At 42.1% G+C, this 24,440-nt stretch overlaps 7 protein-coding genes across 7 annotated transcripts; 2 read left to right on the forward strand and 5 right to left on the reverse strand.

The window, feature by feature from the left end:
- Nucleotides 1-1,004: 1,004 nt before the first annotated feature.
- On the reverse strand, nt 1,005-3,080 carry LOC145701342 (leukotriene A-4 hydrolase-like). Its single transcript, XM_081778563.1, has 5 exons — nt 2,001-3,080; nt 1,764-1,917; nt 1,501-1,697; nt 1,197-1,460; nt 1,005-1,154 (listed from the first exon to the last, which is right to left on the reverse strand). Exons 1-5 carry the CDS (start codon nt 3,078-3,080, stop codon nt 1,005-1,007), a joined length of 1,845 nt encoding a protein of 614 aa, XP_081634689.1.
- A 227-nt stretch (nt 3,081-3,307) lies between these two features.
- LOC145701343 (dual specificity protein kinase CLK2-like) lies at nt 3,308-7,183 on the reverse strand. Its single transcript, XM_081778564.1, has 5 exons — nt 7,121-7,183; nt 6,767-7,079; nt 6,615-6,727; nt 6,459-6,539; nt 3,308-3,391 (listed from the first exon to the last, which is right to left on the reverse strand). Exons 1-5 carry the CDS (start codon nt 7,181-7,183, stop codon nt 3,308-3,310), a joined length of 654 nt encoding a protein of 217 aa, XP_081634690.1.
- Nucleotides 7,184-7,220: 37 nt separating this feature from the next.
- On the reverse strand, nt 7,221-8,033 carry LOC145701344 (dual specificity protein kinase CLK2-like). Its single transcript, XM_081778565.1, has 4 exons — nt 7,985-8,033; nt 7,782-7,918; nt 7,502-7,608; nt 7,221-7,458 (listed from the first exon to the last, which is right to left on the reverse strand). Exons 1-4 carry the CDS (start codon nt 8,031-8,033, stop codon nt 7,221-7,223), a joined length of 531 nt encoding a protein of 176 aa, XP_081634691.1.
- Nucleotides 8,034-8,939: 906 nt separating this feature from the next.
- On the reverse strand, nt 8,940-9,850 carry LOC145701345 (solute carrier organic anion transporter family member 4A1-like). The gene is made up of 2 exons (XM_081778566.1): nt 9,475-9,850; nt 8,940-9,352 (listed from the first exon to the last, which is right to left on the reverse strand). The coding sequence occupies exons 1-2, from the start codon at nt 9,848-9,850 to the stop codon at nt 8,940-8,942; spliced, it is 789 nt and encodes a 262-aa protein (XP_081634692.1).
- Nucleotides 9,851-10,960: 1,110 nt separating this feature from the next.
- On the forward strand, nt 10,961-13,028 carry LOC145701346 (solute carrier organic anion transporter family member 4C1-like). The gene is made up of 5 exons (XM_081778567.1): nt 10,961-11,464; nt 11,522-11,581; nt 11,628-12,595; nt 12,637-12,853; nt 12,901-13,028. The coding sequence occupies exons 1-5, from the start codon at nt 11,077-11,079 to the stop codon at nt 12,987-12,989; spliced, it is 1,722 nt and encodes a 573-aa protein (XP_081634693.1). The 5' UTR covers nt 10,961-11,076; the 3' UTR covers nt 12,990-13,028.
- A 121-nt stretch (nt 13,029-13,149) lies between these two features.
- LOC145701348 (uncharacterized) lies at nt 13,150-14,739 on the reverse strand. Its single transcript, XM_081778568.1, has 4 exons — nt 14,495-14,739; nt 13,952-14,368; nt 13,328-13,871; nt 13,150-13,287 (listed from the first exon to the last, which is right to left on the reverse strand). Exons 1-4 carry the CDS (start codon nt 14,737-14,739, stop codon nt 13,243-13,245), a joined length of 1,251 nt encoding a protein of 416 aa, XP_081634694.1. The 3' UTR covers nt 13,150-13,242.
- Nucleotides 14,740-17,256: 2,517 nt separating this feature from the next.
- LOC145701349 (properdin-like) lies at nt 17,257-24,349 on the forward strand. The gene is made up of 5 exons (XM_081778569.1): nt 17,257-17,440; nt 17,486-18,304; nt 22,740-24,049; nt 24,090-24,275; nt 24,333-24,349. The coding sequence occupies exons 2-5, from the start codon at nt 18,111-18,113 to the stop codon at nt 24,347-24,349; spliced, it is 1,707 nt and encodes a 568-aa protein (XP_081634695.1). The 5' UTR covers nt 17,257-17,440; nt 17,486-18,110.
- Nucleotides 24,350-24,440: the final 91 nt, after the last annotated feature.

Below are 24,440 nucleotides of genomic sequence, written 5' to 3' on the forward strand. Positions count from 1 at the left end.
GCCAATTGTGCAGCCCTGCTACTACCCGACTCTTCCTTGTTGACTTAGAGATTAGCAGGCATTCTTCCAGTGGGAAAAGGCAGTATAGCAGACTCCTTACAAGGTCATATCAAAAGTTCCTCAACAAGCGTTTTTTCGATTTATTCTAGCGCGCCTTTTCGAGAACATAAACCAAAGTCATTTTGTCGAATTGAATCGGTTTTCTCGAAATGATTTTGTTCACGTGACGAGAAATCCGAAAAAAACAGTAAAGAATTCCTCGGAAGAGATGATTCTTCTTTTAACTTCAAATTCTTCCAGTAAGAGGGGTCCTCCAGGCAAAAAAAAAAGAAAATTGCTCGCTTGGTGTCGCTTATTTGAGCTTTTCTTTCGGGAAATCAAGCCTTTTCTGAGCTTTTGCCTGTCCTCTTATAAACAGTATGGTATTTATAGTAAATAGTTTTTTATATCAGCAAAAAACAAAAAGCACGCGAGAGACAAAGTATTGCAATCTTATCCCTTTTCCGAGACAATTTGACTTCCAAAATCTCCACCCAAGGAAATCTGATCTGGCATGTTGATCTTTTAAGACACTTCCACCATTTCCGACGCATAGTTTGATCCGTTCGATTACTCAATCAACTCATTTAAATTCTAAAAAAATAGAAAAAATTGAAAAATTAAAAGAAAAATGAGCATTTTTTCTAAGAAAAAAGTGAACTGAAATTAACCCTAGCTGATCTGTGTCAATCTGTTTCTTACGAAAGTCGCTCGAGCTAAATTGCCAGCTGCGGTGGCTGATGATTTCGTGAAAAGAAACACTCGAGCCACTTTTGAAAATACGCAGGCATAACCTTTCTAAACTTATCGCGCTTACAAGCTTATCGAAACATCAGTTATCCACTTTTTCTTTCACATTTTGTACCTGACTATTTATTCGTGTGAAAAATCAACAAAGATCAAAGTTTCAATTTCGTTACAGAGAATCATCTTTATTGGTTTTATATTATATTATATTATATTATTCATTGTAGCCCTAGGTCTTTGGCAACAAGAGCGGCTGTCGTCGGATGCATCGATGGCCGATTCTTCTTGAAATTTTCTAGAGCTCTTGGCCGCGCAAACTCCCAATTTTTCAGGTCTCGGTACAACGGTCGTATGAATTTTACCCGCCCCTTGAATGAGGAAATAAAAAGCGAATTCGATGCTTAATTCACCTGTTCAGTGAACATCGCAAAAGCATCATCAATAGCTGGCTTGAATCGCGATTGAAGGCCGAGGCGAATCCATCGAAAACGAACTTCCGAGTTCTGCGACTCCGATATGCGTTTGTAAATGACGGACATTTGCTGAATCTGATCTGGAGAAAACGAGCTGTCAGCAACTAGCTGGTCGAGGAATTCTTTAAGCTGGGCGGAATTGAATGAAGAAATATCATTTGCTGATGGAGTAGCATAACCTGCCCGCCATTTTTTCGCCAGCTGAAAAATTGGTTTTAAAACCCAACTGTTTACTACTTACGGCGGTGCAAACATCCTGTAGGCTCGTATCAAACTGTGGCTTAGGAACAGGAGGCATGCCTGTGCCGTTGAACCAACCATCCCAGTCGACTGTATTTAAAATGGCGTTATCTTTTTCTGAAGCAGAAAAGTGCTCGAAAAGAAAGTCTTTCCATTCTTGAGTATCAAGCGCTCCGTATGAGAACTTCTCGATGTAGGCTTCAAGAAGTGATTAAAAACTTTGAAAATAGGTTCTCAGGATGGCTAAGATTTATTTTAAGTCACTCAATCCTTTAAAAAAACCTTCAAACTTCGAAACGCCTAGGAGTGACTGTAGGTGGTAAAGAAGGGCGAAGCCTTTCTCGTACGGGATCCGGGAAAAAGACTCATCTGGGTCAACGAAGCCGTCATTTTGGATCACGAGTTTCGTGTAGTCATGCTCTGTCCCCAAAGTTTTCACAGTTTCCGCTAGTTCTGTTCATGGTTCTCACCTTTGTTGAAATCAAAGAAGACGACTTTGACCATAAAAGAGTGTACCTTTCCTGTCCAGCCAATTATCGCCAAGAGCTCTGCAGTCGGCTTATCATAAATTTTCTCCACGATCTTGCGCTCGACAAAGCGTGTGTGTCCTTCGTTGAGCCAGAAATGCTCCCAGTTTACGTTAGTCACCAAATTTCCTGTCCAAGAGTGCGCGATTTCGTGCGCAACGACGTAGGCGAGAGACTTGTCTCCGGCAAGAAGAGCTGGACTGACGAAAGTGAGACAAGGGTTTTCCATTCCTCCATAAGGAAACGAAGGAGGAAGGACGAGAATATCGTATTTTCCCCAAACATATGGGCCGAGGAGAGACTCGCCCGTCATGATGAACTCTTCTGTCTGCGAAAATTCAAAAGCAGCCTTTTCAACGAGCTCCTTTTCCGACCAAACTCGCGATCGAGGGCCAATTTTCCGGCTCTCCAACTTGCCACACGCAATAGCGACCAAATAGCTGGATATTGGAATATTTTGAGAAAAATAAAATCTGTTGATGATATCTGTTCTTTCTGTCTTTTCATCTTGGAGATTGGCGCTCATCAAGGCGACAAGAGAGGCGGCGACGGAAACCTTGGCTGTGTACCTAAACTTCACTCCAGGAGAATCCTGGCAAGGAAAAAGAGATCGAGCGTGAATCGCCTCGCACTGGGAGAACATGTAAGGGTGTTTTCCACCAGCGGTCTGTTCTTTATTAAGCCACTGAAGAGCCGAACATTTCTCCGTCGTGTTGTAAAAGATCTTGACAATAAGATCTTCCCCTTTTCGTGGTGGTTCATCAGGAAGATCAATAATCAGGGGTTTTCCAAGCGCTTCTGTTTTGCCATTTTGGCCAGCTTCGCCGAACGAAAACTTCATTTTCTTTCCGTCGATGAGGACTTTTTGAACATCGAGCTCTCGAGTATCGAGAATGAATGCACAAAGGCTTTCTTCGAGCACATCACAAGTCAGTTCCGCTGACCCTCTGACCTGCTTGAGGGAAAAGTCGACATTCCAGTCGAAATGGATTGATTTTGTCCGAATTTTTGTGATGTCGCTGAAGGAGCACGGATCAGTCTCGAAGTTGACCATTCTCTTTTTTAGACAATAAACTTTGCGACAGTAAGGAAATTAATGAGCGAAAAAGCAAAAAGTTAAACAGGAAGTTGGGTTTTGTTTTGAATTAATTTAATTAACGAACTGATGAGAATAATTTGAACTGCTTGAACTTAGAGTCCGAGTCGAAGTTTGCCGGTAACGAGTCGTTTTCTGCTCCTTTTTCTCAAGGTTCTCATCATGTATTTAAATAACAGTGCTTTTTACTTTAGTGAGAAGCGTCCCTGGTAGAAAAGAAAATGATTGAGGCAAGTGTGAGCGTCAGGCCGTATCTTCGGATCGTACGTCTAATAAAAAAGGCGAATTAATTGACGAGAAATTGAAGTGGTTCTTACAAGCAGGGATGTGTATTCGCAAAAATTTTTGCTTTGCGCTGCGCTGCGATTGCAGAAATTTTGGGGTCCATTTTGCGCTGTTTTGCGCTGCAAAATCCAAAAATCGCGCAATTTGCGGAATTTTGCGCTGTTTTGCGGAAAATCAAAATTTGATGATTTTGCGAAAGTTTTGCGGATTTGCGGATTGCGCAGATGACACGCAATTTGCGTAATTTTGCGAATTTAGCGGGATTTTTGCGCATTTTGGGAATTTTGCGGGATTTTCGCACATTTTGCGAAAATCTGCGAATTTTGTTGTATTTTTGGCCCCATTTATTTCTACTTGAAATGGAGAGAGGGGGTGGAAAATGAAGATTTGAAAAATGCACTAAATTTTGTCAAGGCTCTCACGCCTTACTGAGACGCGCTTTTTTTACGGTTGGATTTTATAACTTTTTATTCTGTCGGTCAATTTTGGAGTTCTTGGGCGCAAAATAATCGTCTTGAAAAATAAAAATTTTCCAGTGCATTATTTTTTTCAAAAAGTACCTAATACAACTGATAAGAGCAAAAAGAGCGATAAAAAGAGTTTGAGAAAGCCTTTTGAGATAATTGTACCAGCAAATTCATCAGAATGAAAATCTTGAAAATCTCAAAGTTAAAAAAGTACTCAAAAGTACTGATAAGACCAAAAAATACTGATATCTTGGCTTTGATGGGGCAAATCCGAATGATTTCAACACCAAAACCGATTTTTTTGTCTTCTTCTTTTTCAATTGGTCTCACGTGTATAAGATGGAATTTGGTCAACAAATGAAATAAATTCTAGCTTAAATGCTAGTAACTCTCATCTGTACTGCGATTTCAAATGAGCGGAAGTTCTCAATAACCTCCGGAACATTTTATTAGAAAGGTTGATTTTCTTAAAAAAATCTACTTGACGCAGCCGGTGGGCCAGATGAGCCAAAGAAGTAAATAAAAAACTCGACGTTGCCTTATCATATGGCCATATGCGCTTATTGCAGCTGTCCTCTCGTATTTAAATTGATCAGAACTCGGAATTTCTCATAGAACAGAACCTTTAACTATTTTTTATTGAAAAAATGTCTGGTGATAAACTACCGGCTGAAATCCTTGAAAACTTGCTGAAAAAAGAAGAAGAAAAAACAGTCAAAGATCGAGAATTTCGGTCGAAATTTGGGGAGAAAGAAACTGAATCAATGCCCCTAAAACTTCTTCAGAGAATGAAGAACTTAAAAATTCCTGACTAATTATGTTAACTTTTGTTATCATTGTAAAAGAGTTAAAAAGGATGTAAATGGATTTCGAGTCAAAAAAAAAGATCGAGATCGTTTGATGGAGGAAGCTGAAAGGGTTGCTCTTCGATATCGTCATCGTAACAATGGCGTAAGAGAATTATAGGGTCAATATCATGGTCAACTGACTAGAACGTCAGTTTATTATTTTATTATCTCGCGCTGCGCGCATTGTGATGATTCCTATCAATTTTCTTTTATTATCCAAGAAATTGACCTAGAATACAGTCAATCCCGATTCTTTATCAAGTCATGTTCGAGAAAAAATCTCTTGAAGCCCAATAACAATCGATAAGCCAGATAAAGTCCCATTTTTGACAATCAATACCTTCTTCATTTCGTACAACAACCTTGTATTTTACTCTTAAAAATTTGTTATATCACTATTTTCGGGCTTATCAGTAATTTAAGGATCTATTTTCATCGACTTCGAGTTTTGAAAATTTCTCTCCGATCAATTTGGTTGTAAAATCATTAGAAAGGATGCTTTCAAACTCATGATATCATTACTTCCGGTCTTATCAGTACTTTTAAGTCCCATCTTATCGATCATGATTATTGAGAATTTCTTTCTCGTTAATTTGGTGGTAAAATCAGTTCATTAGATGCTCTCAAACTCGAGATATCGCTACTTCCGGTCTTATCAGTACTTTTTGGTACTTTCTTATCTATTATGATTGCAGAGGAATTCTTTCTGATTAATTTGCTGGTGAAATCACTCCAAAAGATGATCTCAAACTGAAGATATCGCTTTTTTTCTTCTTATCAGTACTTTAAGGTACTCTTATCGGAAAAATAATGCATTGGAAAATTTTTATTTTTAACGAGGATCATTTTGCGCCCAAGAACTCCGAAATTGGTCGACTCTATAAAAAGTTATTAGAATCCAACCGCAAAAAAAGCGCGTCTGAGGCATAACAGTAATGCTATGACACTAGTTTCTTATAGAGGACCCTTGACTCTCTGAGGAATGCTGAAAAAATCATGCAAAATGTTGTTCTTCGCTTCTAGAGAGGGATGAACTCAATTCGCCAAGAAGAGGTTCCTCTTTTGCTGGAAGACCTGAGAATGGGTCCTCCGCTATAAAATTTTGGGGACATTATTCCGGGGTTATAAAAAGTTATTTTCATGGTTTTCAAAAAGAACCATAATTAAGCTAAAACAAAGATAATATAGATTTTTTAAATAATGGGTGTGGGTGGGGTTGGGGACAAAACTGAGATTGATCAACTCAGAGTTCCAAGCCTTTGTCAAGCCCCTTAAATTTAGAAATCAAGGAATGGGGCTGAGTTTGAAAAACTGAATAATCACCCAGCAAAATTTCATTGAACCGACCGGTTTATTTTTGCCGGTAAAATGACCGGTCTGTTAACTACGATATCGGATTGTTTTATGTCGGGAATTATTCAGTTTTTCTTCCGCAAATTACCGCCGAAGTTGTGAATGCGATGATGAATGAGGATTTGATATGGAAATCTTCACAATTAACATCAAAAAAATGTAGAAATTCTTAGCAAAATCCCGCAAAATTGCATTTTGCGGACTGCAAAAGTATTGAGATTTTGTGGAATTTTCGCGCAAAATGCGCTTTTGCGCGCAATTTTGCGGAAAAATTGCGGAAATTTTTGGGGCTGATTTTGCGCTGTTTTGCGCTGCAGAATGAAAAATCCCGCATTTTGCGCTGTTTTGCGGATTTTGCGCTGCGAATGCACATCCCTGCTTACAAGCATCCGTTCTATCAGATCGAACAGGGCGTTGTGGTCGGCATGCAGTGGTTTTCTGTTGTATTTGTAAAGGTTGAAAGTCTTTTCGAGGTCGATTTTGACAAGAAAATAAGGATCCCCCTATGAATCATGCTTTCCGATCAAAATTAACCTTCCCTTTCTCGCTTTTTTGCCACTTTCACTTTCCCAATCAATTTTCAGAGAATACCCTCTCTCATTATATTGATAAAAACTTGATGATTTCTGCATGATACTAGTCGTTGGAGCTCCTAAAAAACAAGGTGAAACATAAACTTCATTCATTCTACCGATATATCGTTCCATAATGGCCAAATGCTCCAAATCCTCATGCGTATCAAACATCGTATCCCCGGTATAATACTCAAAAAGCATGCAACCCAGCGACCAAATATCAATCTTCGTGCCCCATTTCTGACCGAAGATAATTTCCGGCGCTCGGTAATGCCTCGTCGAAACAGTTTTCGAATGATGGTCAGTTTCAAACACAGCTGAGCCGAAATCAACAACGATTATTTCTGTCGTCAGAAGTCGTCTGCTTTTTGGATCGCCAGGAATCGACTCGGCAAAGGGTCGCTCGCTTTTGAAGAGGACGTTTTCGGGCTAAAATGAGATGCGATGGAAGATTTTGAAAGTATACTTACTTTTATATCTGTATGAGTGCACTTATTCGCGTGAAGAAATTGAAGAGCGGATAACAACTTCATAAAGAATAATCATATTTACATAAGTTTTATTCTAGAGCTATTCATTATTCCGTTCCTGAGAGCAAAACGACTTGATCGTATTAAATTTGTAGGGCTTGTATCCAATACTCTTCATGTAATCATACGTCGAAATTCCATGCACGGGAAAAACGAGACACACGTGACCGTTGAATGAAAAATCATGGAAGAGTTGCACGATGGGATAGTAACCAGCGTGGTTTTTGCGAGTCAGGTTTTTGAGAATTGAGATTTCAATCTTCGCCGCGGCAGTGTATCTAGTTTCCGGATCGAAATTTCAAAAAGGGGATAAGGGTATACCTTGGGATATTCCTGACGACTTTGATAGCGCAGTTGAGCCCGCTCTCGACATTTTTGCAGAGGTATACTTTTCCAAATGTTCCTTGACCGAGTTCTCTCTCGACCGACTTAAAAAAATATATCGATAAATGAAGAAAGAATGGCTGTAAATCATCATTTAACAGTAATCAGAGGCTTGATATGCGCAAGAATCGCAAGATATGCATTGCGGGCTTGCATTTTTCCGTTATTTTTGTTCAAAAAAGCCTCTTTGTAAGTAAAAAATACCTTCCAAACATACCCAAGTGTGCGCTAGAAAATCGCCAATGCTTCCTTCGTAATGTCCCTGCTTCTTACCGTCAGACTTCGATTTCTCGGCCATAGATCTGTCTTTTTTGTTTTCCGATTTTCTTTTGTTTCGTCCAAAACGAAAATTTTCTGAAATTCTCTCGATTAAAATTTGAAATTGAATAATTTTTTTCTGCTAAAAATTGTTAAATTTACGTTTAGATGAAAAATTGTGTTGAATAAATTTTCGTAATGTTGAGGCCATGTAAAACGTGCTGCTCGTAAAGGGCTTCTCTCGCCTCGGGGCCGAGCGCTGTTTGTTCTTCCGAAAAGTAAATTTGCCACGAGAAGCGATCCGATGCTTTTCTTGACATAGAGCAATTCCTCTTCCTGGATTAGATTCTAGCCCGGGCTAGTATTGGAGCGGGTATACTGCCAAGAAACCCTCGGAAAATAAAATTCAGGCTCGTTGCAGTAGGTTTTTCGTCAGAGTTGAATTGGCGCAAATTTGCGGTCTGAATCGGTTATTCCTTGAAATCATGGAAGAGAATTACCGGAACAAGAGGCCGAGGAGAAAACAAAAACGCGCAAACAATGATCAAGCAGACTGTTACTTTCTAGGGATGATCGCATTCGAAGACATCCATGCAGAGACCATCTGTTAGGGACTTGGCCAGGAGATCACCATCGCATCGGCAATCGGTCAAATTCGAGTCAAGGCAACCAGCATGGCAGGGGGAAAAGTAAGTCGTTGCGGATTGTTGATCACAAACGGGCTCAAAAACATTTTTCTGACAAAAGCAACGAGAAAAACACGATGATAAGTTCGAAGAGCTCGATATGACTGGATCCCCATTTACATCAAAAACACCAAAAATTTCTTGATTATCGCAGGAAAAACCATACAAACTCGGCAAATACACAACCAACAGTGCAATAGAGGTAAGAAAACAGATAAAAAGGAGTTTGTTGCTTTGTAATTTGAAAGTTCCAAGCGGAATCGGAATGAAGCATCCAAGTATCCCTCCAATAGCGCATAAGCCGCCGTAAATGCGTGCTTCAGAGGGGGAGATCGAGTAAATTTCTTGGAGGAATTTCATTCCATCGCCAACCGTAGCCGCTTGCTGATGATTTACATCAGTAAAACGATCGAAATGAAAGCATATTCATGTTAAATCTTTCCTGTCATATAACTATCAAAACTTCCACCAAGAGTGGAAAACCACCAGCAACCATTTCTCAAAACAATTTTTGTCGACTTTAATTCGCTCCAGAAATTTGTCGTTTCACTTCTTTCCCTCTCTGGTGCCCCTGGTAGAAGTCTCGGATAGCCAAAGAGAAAGGGAAACGTAAGTAAAGCAAGGCCAAGTCGAATAAGAAATGGCAACCACCAGGCGCCAAGCCAGTTTGGACTGCTCGGGTCCAGATGGACAGTGTCGTGGACAGAAATATCCGTCCAAACGCCGAGAGCTGCAGCGCTTATATAAATTCCGACAAGAGGTCCGATTGCTACAGCACCGTTGTAAATTGACATATTTCTTCCTCCTTTGACCGCGTTTGTTTGATCCTCTGCTGCAGTTGATCCTGTGAACAAACTGTTTATTCTTGCCATTTGCAGCAGGCATACCTCTTGACCACAAGACACTGGCCCCCATCCCGCTCAATATTCCGGCAAGAACAAAGCAGGCTCGAGAGGATTTGCGAACCGTTGTAATCGCAAAAATCAACTTGGTTTTCACAAACCATTCCTAGCCAACCATGAACATCATCCTTTATATTAGACATTGTTCGTGTAAGCGAGCAAATGTTTGGTTCAGAGCTCTCCTCTTCCAAAACCGGAGCCTTCGGAGTTCCAAAATGAGGAATCACATAGAATAGACTACTGATAGCGATTGCCGCTCCCGCAGGACCCAAAGAGGCGCCAAGGGAAGTCTTTTTCGCCAACCAACTCAATGGCAAAATAGCGACGAGGAAGCCAATTTCATAAGCGGCCATGATCAGTCCCGATTGCTTTGAATTGAAACCGAAGCGTTTTTCGATTGTCGATAGACTTGCAGAGAGCGCGCCATTTATACCGATCATATTAATAGCAATCATTAAAGAGAGGAAGAAAATAAACCAGTTGATGTAATTCAAGCACTTTCAAAAAAATTTAATTATGACCGTATGGAAAAAATACCTGCAGGAATTCAAAATAAACCAAAAAGCCATACTTGCTATTTTCTCTTTCGTCCTTTTTATTTTCCTCATTCTGAAGTATTACTTGATTTTTGGACTTACCATCCTCAGTCATCTTTTAAATGGATATAACGAGGAATGAAATTGAGCATAAATTAAATTTATTTCCTGTTAATTTAAAAATATGCGAACTCGACGAAAATACGGTATATTTAAAATGTAAGTACAAATAATTGCCAATATTAATAAAAACGAAGCTTGTTTGCATAATCGTTCTTTTTTGTTGGTCAAGAAATTGGAGCTAAGTTAGCAAAGAAAAGTCAACAAAGAGAAGTTAAAAAAATGAGTGTTGAAATTTCGCTCTTTCAAGTAGACGATAAAAACTGGTGGAAATGGTTCTTTAGGGGCATTTTTTGCAACCCCTATGTCAGGTTTGAATATATTGAAAAAGAACGATAAAAATGAAGGGATTTTAGCATCAGTATTTCGAAAAAACTTCTTTCAAAATCTCGCCCGAAAGAATTTGCTTATGTTTCTCACTTTCAATGGGCAGTTTTCATCATATTCCTTCTGCTGGATAATTTCGATCTCCACCAACTATCAACTTTTACCAAGCTCATTGGAATGGCCTTATGGTTTGTTTACATTTTTCTCGTCATTCGTCTCCGCTACCGATTCAACCAAAAGAAACTCGAGGATCATTGCCACTTGATGGCGCTTTTGTACACTTGCTGCTGCCCCTGTAGTTACGGCCAGATGGGAGCCGAACTTTTAGAAAAGAAATCTGCCATAATCACTGTTTGAAAAATCCGCAATAAAAAGAGAAAAACAACGCCCAAAAAGATGCAAATAGAAATCAGAAAAAATGAGATCATTGAAAGTTTAGTGACAAATCCAATATTTACAGAAATCGTAGTCTGAGAGAAAATAATTCTGAAAAAAAATCTAGCACTCGTTTTTAATTTAAAATGGATGAAAAACTATCAAGAGAGTCTTCAGAGAGTTCTCAAAATGAAAACGAGAAAGTTAGCGAAAAAGAAGAAAGCAAATATGGGTTCTTTTTTTACTTCAAATTTCTTCAGGTACTCGCTTTCAAATTCATAAATTTCCAAAGTTAGTGTTTTAATTCGATGAACTGGTTCGTTTTCTTCCTTTTTATGATGATCGCCGCAAATGGCTTTGGCGTAAATGGCGCTCTTCTAGCATGCGTTTCTACAATCGAAAAACGCTTTGGATTCAACTCGAAGCAGTCCGGTTTGATCATCGCCGCGTATGATATCGGTTATCTTGTCTTTGCGTTTCCTTTCGGTTGGTTGTCGAAAAAGATCTCTCTTGGCGGCTCTTTGGGGCCAGCTGGAGTAGCAATTGCGCTGGGTGGTGCGCTATATTTTATTCCTCATTTCGGGACTCCAAATGCTCCGATTTTGGGGGAGGAGGATTCAGAACCCAACGTTTGCTCCCTTTCTAGAGAAAATCATGTTTTTGAAGCGATTGATCAATCTGGGTGGCTAGGAAAGGGTTGACAAAAAGAGTTTTATAGCATAAACTAGAAGCTTCTTTTGACCTTTTTTTGAGCCTGTTTTATCATCGCTGGAATTTTAACTGGAATGGGTAACAGTGTTCTTTGGACAAGAGGCAAGTCTACCCAACTTCAATTTTGATGCAACCCTTCTTTTTTCAGGAGTAACAGCGGCAGAGGACCAAACAAACGAGCAAAAAGGAGGAGTAAACATATCAATCTGCAACGGCGGCTCTGTTGCAGGACCTTTGCTCGGAATATTCATCAGCGTTTTCGTCCTCGGCATTTGGACGGATATCTCTTATCACGAATCTGTCGATCTTGACCCAAGCGATCCGAACTGGATCGGAGCCTGGTGGTTGCCATTTTTGATTCAGTTTCTTTTCGCTTTTCTGACTTTTCCGTTTCTCTTTGGTTATCCGAAAGTGCTACCAGAAGCGCCAGAGAGGAAGAGGAGTGAGAAGACGGATTTCTGGAGCGAATTCAAAGCGACTAAAGTTGTCTTGAAAAATGCTTGTTGGTGGTTTTGCTCGTTTGGTGCAATTTGTGATACTTTCACAACGGCTGCTCTGATGGGCTACGGAATGAAATTTCTCCAAGAAACATATTCCATTTCCGCTTCTGTCGCTGGACTTTGCGGTGGCTTGTGCGCTGTTGGAGGTCTTATTGGCTGTCTGATTCCGATTCCTTTTGGAACTTTCAAATTGCAAAGCTACAAGTTGCTCTTTATCTGCTTTTTGACCTCTGTCGCCACATTGGTTGTTTATTTGCCGAGTTTGTACCGATTTCCTTGCGACAATCAGGAAATTTACGGTGTTTTCGATTCAAGTGGAAATCCAATCGGCTCTGAAGAGGCTGATTTATCCTCTTGCCTTTCGGGATGTTCCTGTAAAAATGAAATTTTCGAACCAGTTTGTAACGAGGAATCGGCCGTAACTTACTTTTCTCCTTGCCATGCTGGTTGTCTCGATTCAAATTTGACCGATTGCCAATGCAACGATTATCAAGTCTCGAAATCTCTTACCGATGGTTTTTGTGAAAACGCGATTGAATGTGATTCGCTTTTGAAAATTTCACTTTGCTTCGTTTTCGTTTTTGCGTTTTTATATGTTCCATTGCCGCTCGTTCCGGTAATTTTCATTATTGTGAAAATTTGACCTTTTGATTTCAGACAGCTTATTTGCGTCAATTCAACTCCGACGAAAAACCAGCAGCAACGAGCTTGAACCTCATCCTCACCCGCTTGCTCGGAAGCATCCCCGCTCCAATCATCGTTGGCGCTGTCATCGACGAAGCCTGCGTTGTTTGGAGCGAAACAAAAGATGGCTCTGATGGAAATTGCTTGATTTATGATAACAGGCAGCTTGTTCATGCATTTTCTGTCCTCCGTAAGAAAATTTTTTGACTATAAAAATTTAAGAACTGGATTTTCTAGCACTGACGATGAAAGCCACTGCTGGACTGTGCTATCTCATCGCTTCGTATTTTGCGAGAAAGAATGATCTTATGAAAATTGAGAATTAAACGATTCAAAAAGAGATTGATAAAAGAAAAGATTCTACTCAAAAAATTGAACCTAATAAAGAAACATCATTTTAACTGAGAAGAATTAGAATTGTCCATGTAACATGGATCATGTTTTGTTTTTTGTTATTTATTACAGATCATGAATACATGTGAAATACATCGATAGTTGTTTCGAGGATATGGAAATTTGAAGATGTAATGAGTTTTTTCTCATTGTTCATAAGACGGTCTGTTCTTCATAGTGAAGCAGCTAGTGGATTTGCGCGTATCTTGCATCACCAAATAGTTCACCATTCTGAAAGATCATTTGATTTCGACAAAATTTTGCAGCTTACGAATCTAGTTGCGCTTTTTGGCCGGTTAAATCTCTCTTGCTGAATGTTCATTGAATAACTGGACATGATCGAATAGTAAAAGACCGGCGCGTTCACGCAAATTTCACTTTCGAGCATCGACATTATTTCAAATCTGAGGCTTTCGAATTTTTCCCCACAGGAATCTTCGAATTCTTCTCTCATTAGTTGGTCCATCTCGACTTGCGAAACAATCGGGATCAGTCCTTTTCGCGCGAAGGATTTGCCGACGCCTTCAATCAGCGAGATCTCAGACGGAGGAGCGGCAATGTAAATGAAGTCGAATTCCTCTTCAAGACTGGACAGGTACGCCTCGATCTCATCCGAAAGCTTCTCGGAATCGCGCATGATCTCGAAGTCTTCGCAAATTTTAAAATCCGGTCTTCGTTTGCACTGCTCTTCTTTCCAGTCTTTTTCGTCGTATCGCCAGTGGACGGCCATGAAATGAGGTGATTCTTTTTCTCCGCCGTATTTTCGGATGAATCTTTCGACGATTCTTTTGATGTGTTTTGGTCGTTCAGTGTGTCTTAAATATTCTTTTAGACAAGACCTCAAGGACCTCCCACCCCCGTTTTCCGGGGGCCAAATAAAACATCAATAACTTACTGTACGATGTCTCTTGCGATTGCCCCATCTTCAGTTGGATGTCTAACGAGATGCATTAGCTGAACACTTTCGTAGGGAAATCCCGTCCCTGCGCATTTCGTCCCCTCTTCTTTTTCGAAAAGTCTTTGAACCATACCCTGGCTATTCATCCTCAAAACTCTTCGAATCGCAAGATCCTTTTCTCGTTCATGGTTTTCTCCATACGCCTCGTCGATTTGTTCCCGATTGGGGACAATTTTATCAGTTTGGGTTTTGTCTTCGCAGATGTTTTGAGTGTTGAAATTGACTGGTAGATTCATCGCCTCCTGGGTTGCTTGAAGTCGGGGAGGGTTTTCGCCAAAAGGACAAATTACTTGAGCGCGGAAGATTTTTCTAATCCAGTTGGACACACGCTTGGGGCATCTTTCGTCAAAATGACTTGAAAAGGATCAATTTTTTCAAGTTTCCCAAATGAGGTCTTCAAATAAATCCTTTCCTGGAATCAGCTCTCTTAATTTTCCGACATCAATTCTTTGCTCAAAATCTACCACGGCCGTATTTGACCCATTCGAAGTCGGATCGCCCCGATCGTGCTTGAAAAAAGGTGGCAAAATAAGCGTCCTGTTCAGCGCGATTGCCATAAAGATTGTTTCCCGAAGCGAGTAGATCTGGTTATTCGGCCCTCGTGAGACAAAAGCAGTTATGAATTTGTCCGGATCGAGTTGGTATTTTGGCTGGATTTCGTTTTCCATCGAAAATCCGACATTCAACCGGCAAAACTGGTCGTTTTCTTGGCTCATGATTTTCATCTGTTTCTCTTCCAGCGTTATGGACAGCATCGCATTCTGATCTTCTTTAATTTCTTCAACTATTGCGTTTCTTCTTTCTCTCTCTGTCTTCGGAATAATCCGTCTTCCGAAGAAAAAGCAAAAAATGCAAAAACTCAGTAGTGCTGCGAAACGTGTTTTGTGGATAGTCTTCATCTTCCTGAATTGAAAAATTATAAAAATGATGGTTTTAATACTGCACGAAAAAGCCTCTGGTCAAATTCTTTTCGTGAAAGTTGATGTTGCCGTTCAAGCAAGTCACTTGATAAGACAACGACAATATAAACGATCACGCGTTCCAGTATAAACAACAAGTCTCGTAACATATGTTTTGTCTCATAACATGAACACGGAATACTATTCAAAGTCAGCTCCAAGTGGGTGGCGGGCGGCCAGGTTCACAATCGGTTGGTTCACAATGTTGTGAACCTGGTTCACAATTTCGGTCAAAAAAGTGACTCAAATAAATCGGTTGTAGAGAAAGCTCATACCGTCAAACATGAGTTTTTCTATGAAATCAGGCGCGGAGCGGTCATATGTGGTCAATCTTCGGGGTATAGAAAACTGTTTCTCCCTAAACCTGCTCCTAACCCGGGGACTTCGCCCCCCGGGACCCCCCAGATAAAAAAGTACACAGTTCCTAACCCGAAGGCCTAATCCAGGGGGCTTCGCACCCTTGGAACCCCCCCTAACACTAACATTTAGCCCGGTTACGTAACTTACCCCGAAGATTGACCGCCTATGTCGCGCGCAGCGCATACAGACACCTGATTTCGTGCTTTTAAAAATTTTGTGAACCGGGTTCACAATTGTGAACCTGGGCGCCCTACACCCCTCCAAGTTCTTTTTTTTCTCTTAAAATTGAAAAAACAGCAGAAAAATATTCTTTTACGAAAAAAGGCTATAAATAGCATCTCTTACTTGTTTAAATTCTCTGTTTGTTATCCCTTACCGTGTTCGAAAAGGCAGTTTAGAATATGAAAAATGTCAAATTACCTTCTTTTTTTATTCAAAATTTGAATTTTTTTCTTCAGACTTTTGTCAAAAATTCGTAAATTTAGCCCGATATCCTGTTTTGGAGAATAACATCCGATATACGGCGATATTACGTAGTTAATTTCCGTCGTTTTTGGGTAAAAATAATTTGCCGATAAAAGCCTCTTAAATTTTTTTTTCGCAGCGAGGGCACAATTTTGGCAGGTTTTATCTTGCTTTTTAAGATTTCAGACAAAAATTTCTCTCTCTAGGGCCTAGAGTCTAGGCTGAGAGACCAAAAAAGTTTGCTTCAATAAAGGTTAAGGGTGCGACCTTCGATTTCCCGAACTTGATGCTTGTATAACTCTGAACTGTAAGCTCACGGAATCCTCAAAAGTGGCCCTAACGTAGATCAATACTGGAACTAAAATCTGTCAGAGCTTTCTTTTGAGTAATCGACAAAAAGCCGTGTGAAATTTCACTCAAAATAGTCAATTATTTGAAAATAGACCATGAAAGGATTCTGAAAAAACTCCGCGGTTTTCAGGAAATATTTGACTCAGCTCGATAGCTTCGTACTTAATCGAACTTACATATAAATATTTATATTTGATACTATAAACAGCACTCAATAATCAGCAAAGCTGTTCCGCTCCTGCCATTGATATCATATTTGTTATTATCTTATTGTTAATTGCAGACTTACTTGAACCTCTGCGTTGCGATTCAGAAGTCTATATTTCTCTTTTTTCCTTTTTTCGCTGTTCTTAAAAATAGACTTATGAAATGAAGACAATCGAAAGTTTCCATCGGGGAAACATATAACAAGGCCTATGTCATAACAGAGGTAGACGGCCCGAAAAAGTTGGAGAATGTTCCCAATACAAATATACTCGCGTTTTGAAACGATGGAACATCAGTGTCGAGGTGTTCATTTATACCATATCTCTTACACCGAATCCTTAATTCGAATCTAATTATGAGATCATAAAATGAACATTCTAAACTCATCTAATACGGGTAGTATTGGATCTTCCGAAGTCCAAGTCTTATGTCGGAAAATGCTCTATTACGAGAATCTGCATTATAAATTTGTCCAAAACGTCATTGCCGATTTGGCGTAAGGCCGATTCACCGTAGTTATGGTTGACCGGAGACATAATCCTCGTCGCGAAAGTGCATGAGTAGAAAGCAAACTAATTGTCTATTTTTAATAAATTCCTGCTCCCCTAGTGTCGCCGCCTGTAATTATGTCGTTGAGGAGTCGGCATGGGTTTACGACTTTGGCGTGTGCATCCACCGGCTCATGATCATCGAGCTTCATTGCTGCACAGAGACTTCAACGACTCGCCGCTTCAATGATAAAGTCGATCGCGACTTTTTCGGCGCTTGCCGCAGTCGCCAGGGCTCAGGAAAGGTTTTCAGAAGCTGTCTAAGTTATCTCTTCATAGGATTGAACAAGTGGATTTTAAGGGTGAGGAGACCCTTGAAAAGTCTTCAAAGAATGACAACCTAAAAAGACATACCCGTATCCCTCCTTAACTCCTACCGGTGATCAATGGACGGCTTGGTCCGAGTGGGCTGGCTGCGACAACCTCTCCCTTGAAGACTTCTGCTCTTTTCCGGACAACTATCTGGCGAACAGCGTAAGATACAGAGAATGCCGACTGATCGATAGTGAAGATCATGAGTGGGATCCCGCCCAGAAGTAAGCTTCTTCTCTTTAGTAACATTTTTATAAGATCATTTCTAGTGCATCACAAGTCCAGCCACCAAAGGGCGACCCCGCACAGACATTGAATTTCGATGGCCTCCTGACCAATGGAAAGCAGGAATCCCCCTCGAACAATCCAGTCCTTCGATTCGACTCGCTTGCGATCCTCGATTGGAGGAGTACATGGCCGCTCCTCCTGCCGGCATGCCTGTTTACAACACCGTCGAAGAGCTTGAAGCTGCCATTTCTACCGACCCCGAACTCTTCCGTCCCTACATTCCAGCTCCGTACAAGCGAATCGTTTTCGAGTTCGCTCTGTGCATCAATGTTCACAAGTGTCCAAAGCCACTTCCGTGGTCTTCCTGGAATTGCCACTGCCTCGGAACTGGAGAGGATAACACTGAAAACCTCCCCTTTGCGGATGTAACGCCGGCCAGACCACCCGATCACGAGTTCAACTTTGCAAGGATTGGGACAGAGACGACGGAATCACTTGCGATTCTGTTGGAAGGAGCATTGCGAATAACCCGCAAAACGGAGGCACTCAGTTCCCGAATCAATGTATAAATACGGTCAATACAAACGTCTGGACACAGGAATACTACGGCGCCCAAGCAAGGAAGAACTGGTACCAGCAAGTTTTCTTCGGCAACACTAATTCCCGATGGGTTCAAAAGGCGACGCGAACCGAGACAACAATCTCGATGCCACTTATAGAATCACTCCTTTTGGAGTGAATGGGTATTATGACTACAGTTATGATGTCAACCGCGCAAGTGATGGCTTCTCAACTCAATCTGGCTACATCAACCAGTGCTTTGACAACAGCAGATATAGCTCGAATACGAATGGCCGTGTGTAAGTCTTAAAACCAAGCCGGCTTGAGTTCAATGAGACTTCAACAAGTTCGGAAAGCGTAAAATTCACTTCATCACTTCTTCAAACAGATTTCAAAGCAGTTTCATTAACCATATTTTAGTCGATCCGGAAGAATGTTCGTAAAAATAAGCTTCAATTTATTTAATCGCTCTGCTTTTAGCCGCTTTTTCAAATTAGCCGGCTTTGTTTTTTTACCAAAAGTTTTTCGGCAACAAATGAAACTTTTAGTTTTACTCCTGGAGAACAGTACGTAGAAAACGATCGTCAAAAGCCAGCCTCTTTTTTAATCCCCTGTGGATCTTGAAAATCTTTTTCAAGCTTTTGTTATGTCAAATCAATAATTTAAGTGTTATTATCAAAAATCACTTTGAAATAATCATAAAATTATTAACCTTCTATAAGGGATCCCCCGATTTCGTCAACTTTGACTTCGAACTACTTTTTTTAGGGCTGAGCTTTTTACGAGTATGAGGGCTCATTTTCAAGCCCGTTTCTTAATGAACAAACTCTAGTACAGAAATTAATTTTCATAAGGGGAAACACCTTGAAAAGACGTGCTGAAAACATTGATACTCGCGAAAAACCCCTTTTTGGGCCATTTTCAAAATCGAACTAGTTTTTTCTGCTCTTAGATAGAGCTCTAAATCAATAACAACTTTCTTCCTTGATATCTGATCTCTAGTACAGGCAAGTGATTCCGTCGAGGATTGTAGAATTTCCCTTAACAAGATGTTTTTTAACTGATTTTTGCCATTTTTTGACTTTCTTTGCTCTCTAGCGCCTTTTAGTGGTTAGATATTTTATTTAATCTTTTTTTTTCTAATTCAGTTTTCTCTAAGCTTTCTAATGAGCCCTTATTCATCTGATTATGTCGACTTTGAAAAGTCGAAAAATCGCGAATTTTTTTTAAGTAAAATTTTTTGTTAAAATAAGCCATTTTCAAAGCTCTGTCACGGCTTACCACGTGACGGACTCCGTTTGACATAATATATGAAAATGATCGCCAGATAACGGAGATTCCAAATATATATGATATATATATGATATATAATATATAGGGTTAACGCAGAAAAAATCACATTCAGTTCTAGTGGGAGTAAAGGGCTGATTTTTGGAGGAGATGTTCTTTATACACTCAAAAAAACATTTCTGGTCAAAAAAATTATTTTATAAAGCCCCGGGCGATTCTAGAGGCCGCCGAAAAGTCCGAAAAATCTATTTTCCGAGCGAAGTAAGCTCAAGAGTCGTGAGTTGGCTTAGTCGACGCGCCGTGTCGAGCTGATCATTTTCCAGCAAAAAAATTTAGTAACGGAGTCCCGGTTGGCCCGCAATCATCATTTTAAAACAATTTTTTTTTGTTTTTACTAGGAATGAGGTCCTCCGGAGGACTTTTTGCTGGAAGAATGAGAGATCTTGTGGATCAATCATTCTCATTCATAGAATCTAATGTGCATTGACCAAATTGAAATTATTTTAAAAACTATCGATAAAAACCATAACAAGACTTTGAACATGAATAATATATATTTTTATATCGGATGGAGGTGGGAGGGGTTGGGGACGGAACTGAGACTGATCAACTCAGGTTTCCCGGCCTTTGTCAAGCCCCTTAAATTCAAAAATCAAGGAACGGGGCTGAGACGGCCCGAAGGGCCGTCAAGCCCCTTAAATTCAAAAATCAAGGAACGGGGCTGAGACGGCCCGAAGGGCCGTCAAGCCCCTTAAATTCAAAAATCAAGGAACGGGGCTGAGACGGCCCGAAGGGCCGTCAAGCCCCTTAAATTCAAAAATCAAGGAACGGGGCTGAGACGGCCCGAAGGGCCGTCAAGCCCCTTAAATTCAAAAATCAAGGAACGGGGCTGAGACGGCCCGAAGGGCCGTCAAGCCCTTAAATTCAAAAATCAAGGAACGGGGCTGAGACGGCCCGAAGGGCCGTCAAGCCCCTTAAATTCAAAAATCAAGGAACGGGGCTGAGACGGCCCGAAGGGCCGTCAAGCCCTTAAATTCAAAAATCAAGGAACGGGGCTGAGACGGCCCGAAGGGCCGTCAAGCCCTTAAATTCAAAATCAAGGAACGGGGCTGAGACGGCCCGAAGGGCCGTCAAGCCCTTAAATTCAAAAATCAAGGAACGGGGCTGAGACGGCCCGAAGGGCCGTCAAGCCCCTTAAATTCAAAAATCAAGGAACGGGGCTGAGACGGCCCGAAGGGCCGTCAAGCCCCTTAAATTCAAAAATCAAGGAACGGGGCTGAGACGGCCCGAAGGGCCGTCAAGCCCCTTAAATTCAAAAATCAAGGAACGGGGCTGAGACGGCCCGAAGGGCCGTCAAGCCCCTTAAATTCAAAAATCAAGGAACGGGGCTGAGACGGCCCGAAGGGCCGTCAAGCCCTTAAATTCAAAAATCAAGGAACGGGGCTGAGACGGCCCGAAGGGCCGTCAAGCCCCTTAAATTCAAAAATCAAGGAACGGGGCTGAGACGGCCCGAAGGGCCGTCAAGCCCTTAAATTCAAAAATCAAGGAACGGGGCTGAGACGGCCCGAAGGGCCGTCAAGCCCCTTAAATTCAAAAATCAAGGAACGGGGCTGAGACGGCCCGAAGGGCCGTCAAGCCCTTAAATTCAAAAATCAAGGAACGGGGCTGAGACGGCCCGAAGGGCCGTCAAGCCCCTTAAATTCAAAAATCAAGGAACGGGGCTGAGACGGCCCGAAGGGCCGTCAAGCCCCTTAAATTCAAAAATCAAGGAACGGGGCTGAGACGGCCCGAAGGGCCGTCAAGCCCCTTAAATTCAAAATCAAGGAACGGGGCTGAGACGGCCCGAAGGGCCGTCAAGCCCTTAAATTCAAAAATCAAGGAACGGGGCTGAGACGGCCCGAAGGGCCGTCAAGCCCCTTAAATTCAAAAATCAAGGAACGGGGCTGAGACGGCCCGAAGGGCCGTCAAGCCCTTAAATTCAAAATCAAGGAACGGGGCTGAGACGGCCCGAAGGGCCGTCAAGCCCCTTAAATTCAAAAATCAAGGAACGGGGCTGAGACGGCCCGAAGGGCCGTCAAGCCCCTTAAATTCAAAAATCAAGGAACGGGGCTGAGACGGCCCGAAGGGCCGTCAAGCCCCTTAAATTCAAAAATCAAGGAACGGGGCTGAGACGGCCCGAAGGGCCGTCAAGCCCCTTAAATTCAAAAATCAAGGAACGGGGCTGAGACGGCCCGAAGGGCCGTCAAGCCCCTTAAATTCAAAAATCAAGGAACGGGGCTGAGACGGCCCGAAGGGCCGTCAAGCCCTTAAATTCAAAATCAAGGAACGGGGCTGAGACGGCCCGAAGGGCCGTCAAGCCCTTAAATTCAAAATCAAGGAACGGGGCTGAGACGGCCCGAAGGGCCGTCAAGCCCTTAAATTCAAAAATCAAGGAACGGGGCTGAGACGGCCCGAAGGGCCGTCAAGCCCTTAAATTCAAAAATCAAGGAACGGGGCTGAGACGGCCCGAAGGGCCGTCAAGCCCCTTAAATTCAAAAATCAAGGAACGGGGCTGAGACGGCCCGAAGGGCCGTCAAGCCCCTTAAATTCAAAAATCAAGGAACGGGGCTGAGACGGCCCGAAGGGCCGTCAAGCCCTTAAATTCAAAAATCAAGGAACGGGGCTGAGACGGCCCGAAGGGCCGTCAAGCCCCTTAAATTCAAAAATCAAGGAACGGGGCTGAGACGGCCCGAAGGGCCGTCAAGCCCCTTAAATTCAAAAATCAAGGAACGGGGCTGAGACGGCCCGAAGGGCCGTCAAGCCCTTAAATTCAAAAATCAAGGAACGGGGCTTCCAGCAGGAAATTTCTTCCAGCTTCCGAGGTCCTCCAAGATCCTCCAAAGGACCACGTGATTAAATTTTATATCAATTTATTATAAACGTCAATAAAAGTTTTCAAAGAGCTTAATGGATTTGTCTTCCACCAGTTAAAAGTCCTCCGGAGGACTTTCACATTGATAAAAACAAACAAATTTTGAATTAAAAATGTAAATTTCTAGTGATCCCGTTAGAGTTTTTTCTTCGTTACTAATTTTTTAGATGTAAAGAGGTCCAAGGAATAAGCCTAAATTGATTTTAACTTATAAACCCTTTTTTCTGGCTTCGCTAGTCAATTTTATCTTTTGAGAGCCAAAAAGGTTGAAAACATGGAGAAAATTCCTTGAAAAAAATTTAATTAAGAAGTTTTGCATGATCTTTTATCATGCCAAGTTTCAATTCTACCGAGCTTGCAGAAAAAAGTTGATTTTTTTGTGCGTTCACCCTAATAATATATCACACGAAAGCTCTCGAGGATATTTTTCAAATCGGGAGGGGATCCCATAAATGAGGTGCTATTCATAACCCTCGCTGATCAAAACTAACAATCAACATCGGTGAGCTTCCAAAATTCTAATTCTTCCTTAGTCTCAACTTTTTGATGAACTACGCCGACATCCGAAACGACGTCGAGTACGGTTACCAAGAGATGACCTGCCAAAACGTCGCTGCCCAATGGAGCAACTGGAGCGCTTGGGGTCGATGCTCTCAATCCTGCGCTGGAGGGGTTACCCAACGAACCAGATCATGCGTCTCAGGTGGCGTCGTTGCCAACGATCTCGCCGGCAACGCAGGATGTGGTTGCCCCGGAAGCGCAACAGAATCACAGCCCTGTAATACCTTCTGCTGTCCCGTTTGGCAAATCTGTACAGCCGAGACCTGTGGCAATTCTGACTGGACACCGTTGACCGCTGAAAACAGCGCTGATTTTGGCTTTGGCGCATGCCCAGACTGTGGCGATAAAACGCTCGAGTTGACGCGACACTGCAAATGCCAGGAAGCAGATGGGCGATTCCGCTTTGGTGATTTGACCGTCCCCGCGTTTTCAACCACATTTGCTCACTTCCAACACGACTGCACTTTGGCCACAGGAGAAACTGTCGAAAACTCATTCGCCGGAATCCCTTACATTGCCAAACAGACCAAGGTTTGCGATGGCAGCTGCTGCGAGGGATGGCAACCATGGGGAGAATGGGGAGTTTGTGACGATTCCTGCTTCGATTCTCAAAACGGCGCTCTCAATGCAACGGATTTCCCAAGATTCCAATCTCGTCAGCGTACTTGCGGATGCAACGGGACCGAAGTTGCTACTGATTTTTCAAACTGCCCAAGTCTTGATGGCACCCAATTCCTCCCACTAGAGACCGAGCAACGAGCCTGCGCATCAACTCCTAATCCTTGTCCTTACTGGGCTGCATGGGGTCCATATTCTGCCTGCTCCGCTACCTGCCAATCAGTCCTTTTCGACGCAGCCGCTGCTCCTGGTGCGCAATGCACTGCAGATCCCGCTGATGCCGGCGCTTTGAGAACTCGCGAACGAGGTTGCCTCTTTGGAGATGTTGGCAGTGCTGGATGCCCAGAACCTGATCGATCGGAAACTATCGCCTGCCAGCTTGGAGACTGTTGCCAGTACGATCAGTGGAGTGCTTGGGGTGCGTGCTTGACGGATGCTGGTGAATCATGCACTGCAAACGGACAGCCAGGAAAACAAACTCGACAGCGCAATACAGTCTGTGGAGACCCGACTGTCTGCGACAACTGCAATCATGTCGAAGAGTGTGAACTTCCGAAATGCCCGGCTTGGGCTGAGTGGGGACACTGGTCCGAGTGCAGCATGTCCTGTGGACAGGGAACCAAATCAAGAACTCGAGATTGCTGCGGCGCTGCTATTGGATCAGGTAACGAAAATCCAAATTTTTAAACCGAATGTAAATCAAGATGCGTGCCCGTGCCATGGAGACTTTGACATTCCCCAGTGCGATTTCGGCGGCGACACTTGCACCAATTACTACAAGACTGGCGCTCAGCTCGCTCTTTGGACTGCTCGAGTCGATAACAATCTTCATGACGCTAACGACCAGGGTTACATTGATATCATGGATTGCCAAGTGAAACCTGTTTGTCGTAAGTTTTTATTTCCGGAGAGAAGAAAATGTTAACGAGGGGGTAATTGCTAAATAGGCTTGTTTATTGCTTAAGAAGGTAAAAGCTTCAAAAATTGATGAACTCTTAAAACGAGGAATTTACCGGCTTCCGTCTCTCTATGCATCGTTAACCGACTTGATCATA

Source organism: Oikopleura dioica, chromosome PAR, assembly GCF_907165135.1.
Source record: "Oikopleura dioica chromosome PAR, OKI2018_I68_1.0, whole genome shotgun sequence".
In the NCBI taxonomy this organism is placed as follows: Eukaryota; Metazoa; Chordata; class Appendicularia; order Copelata; family Oikopleuridae; genus Oikopleura; species Oikopleura dioica.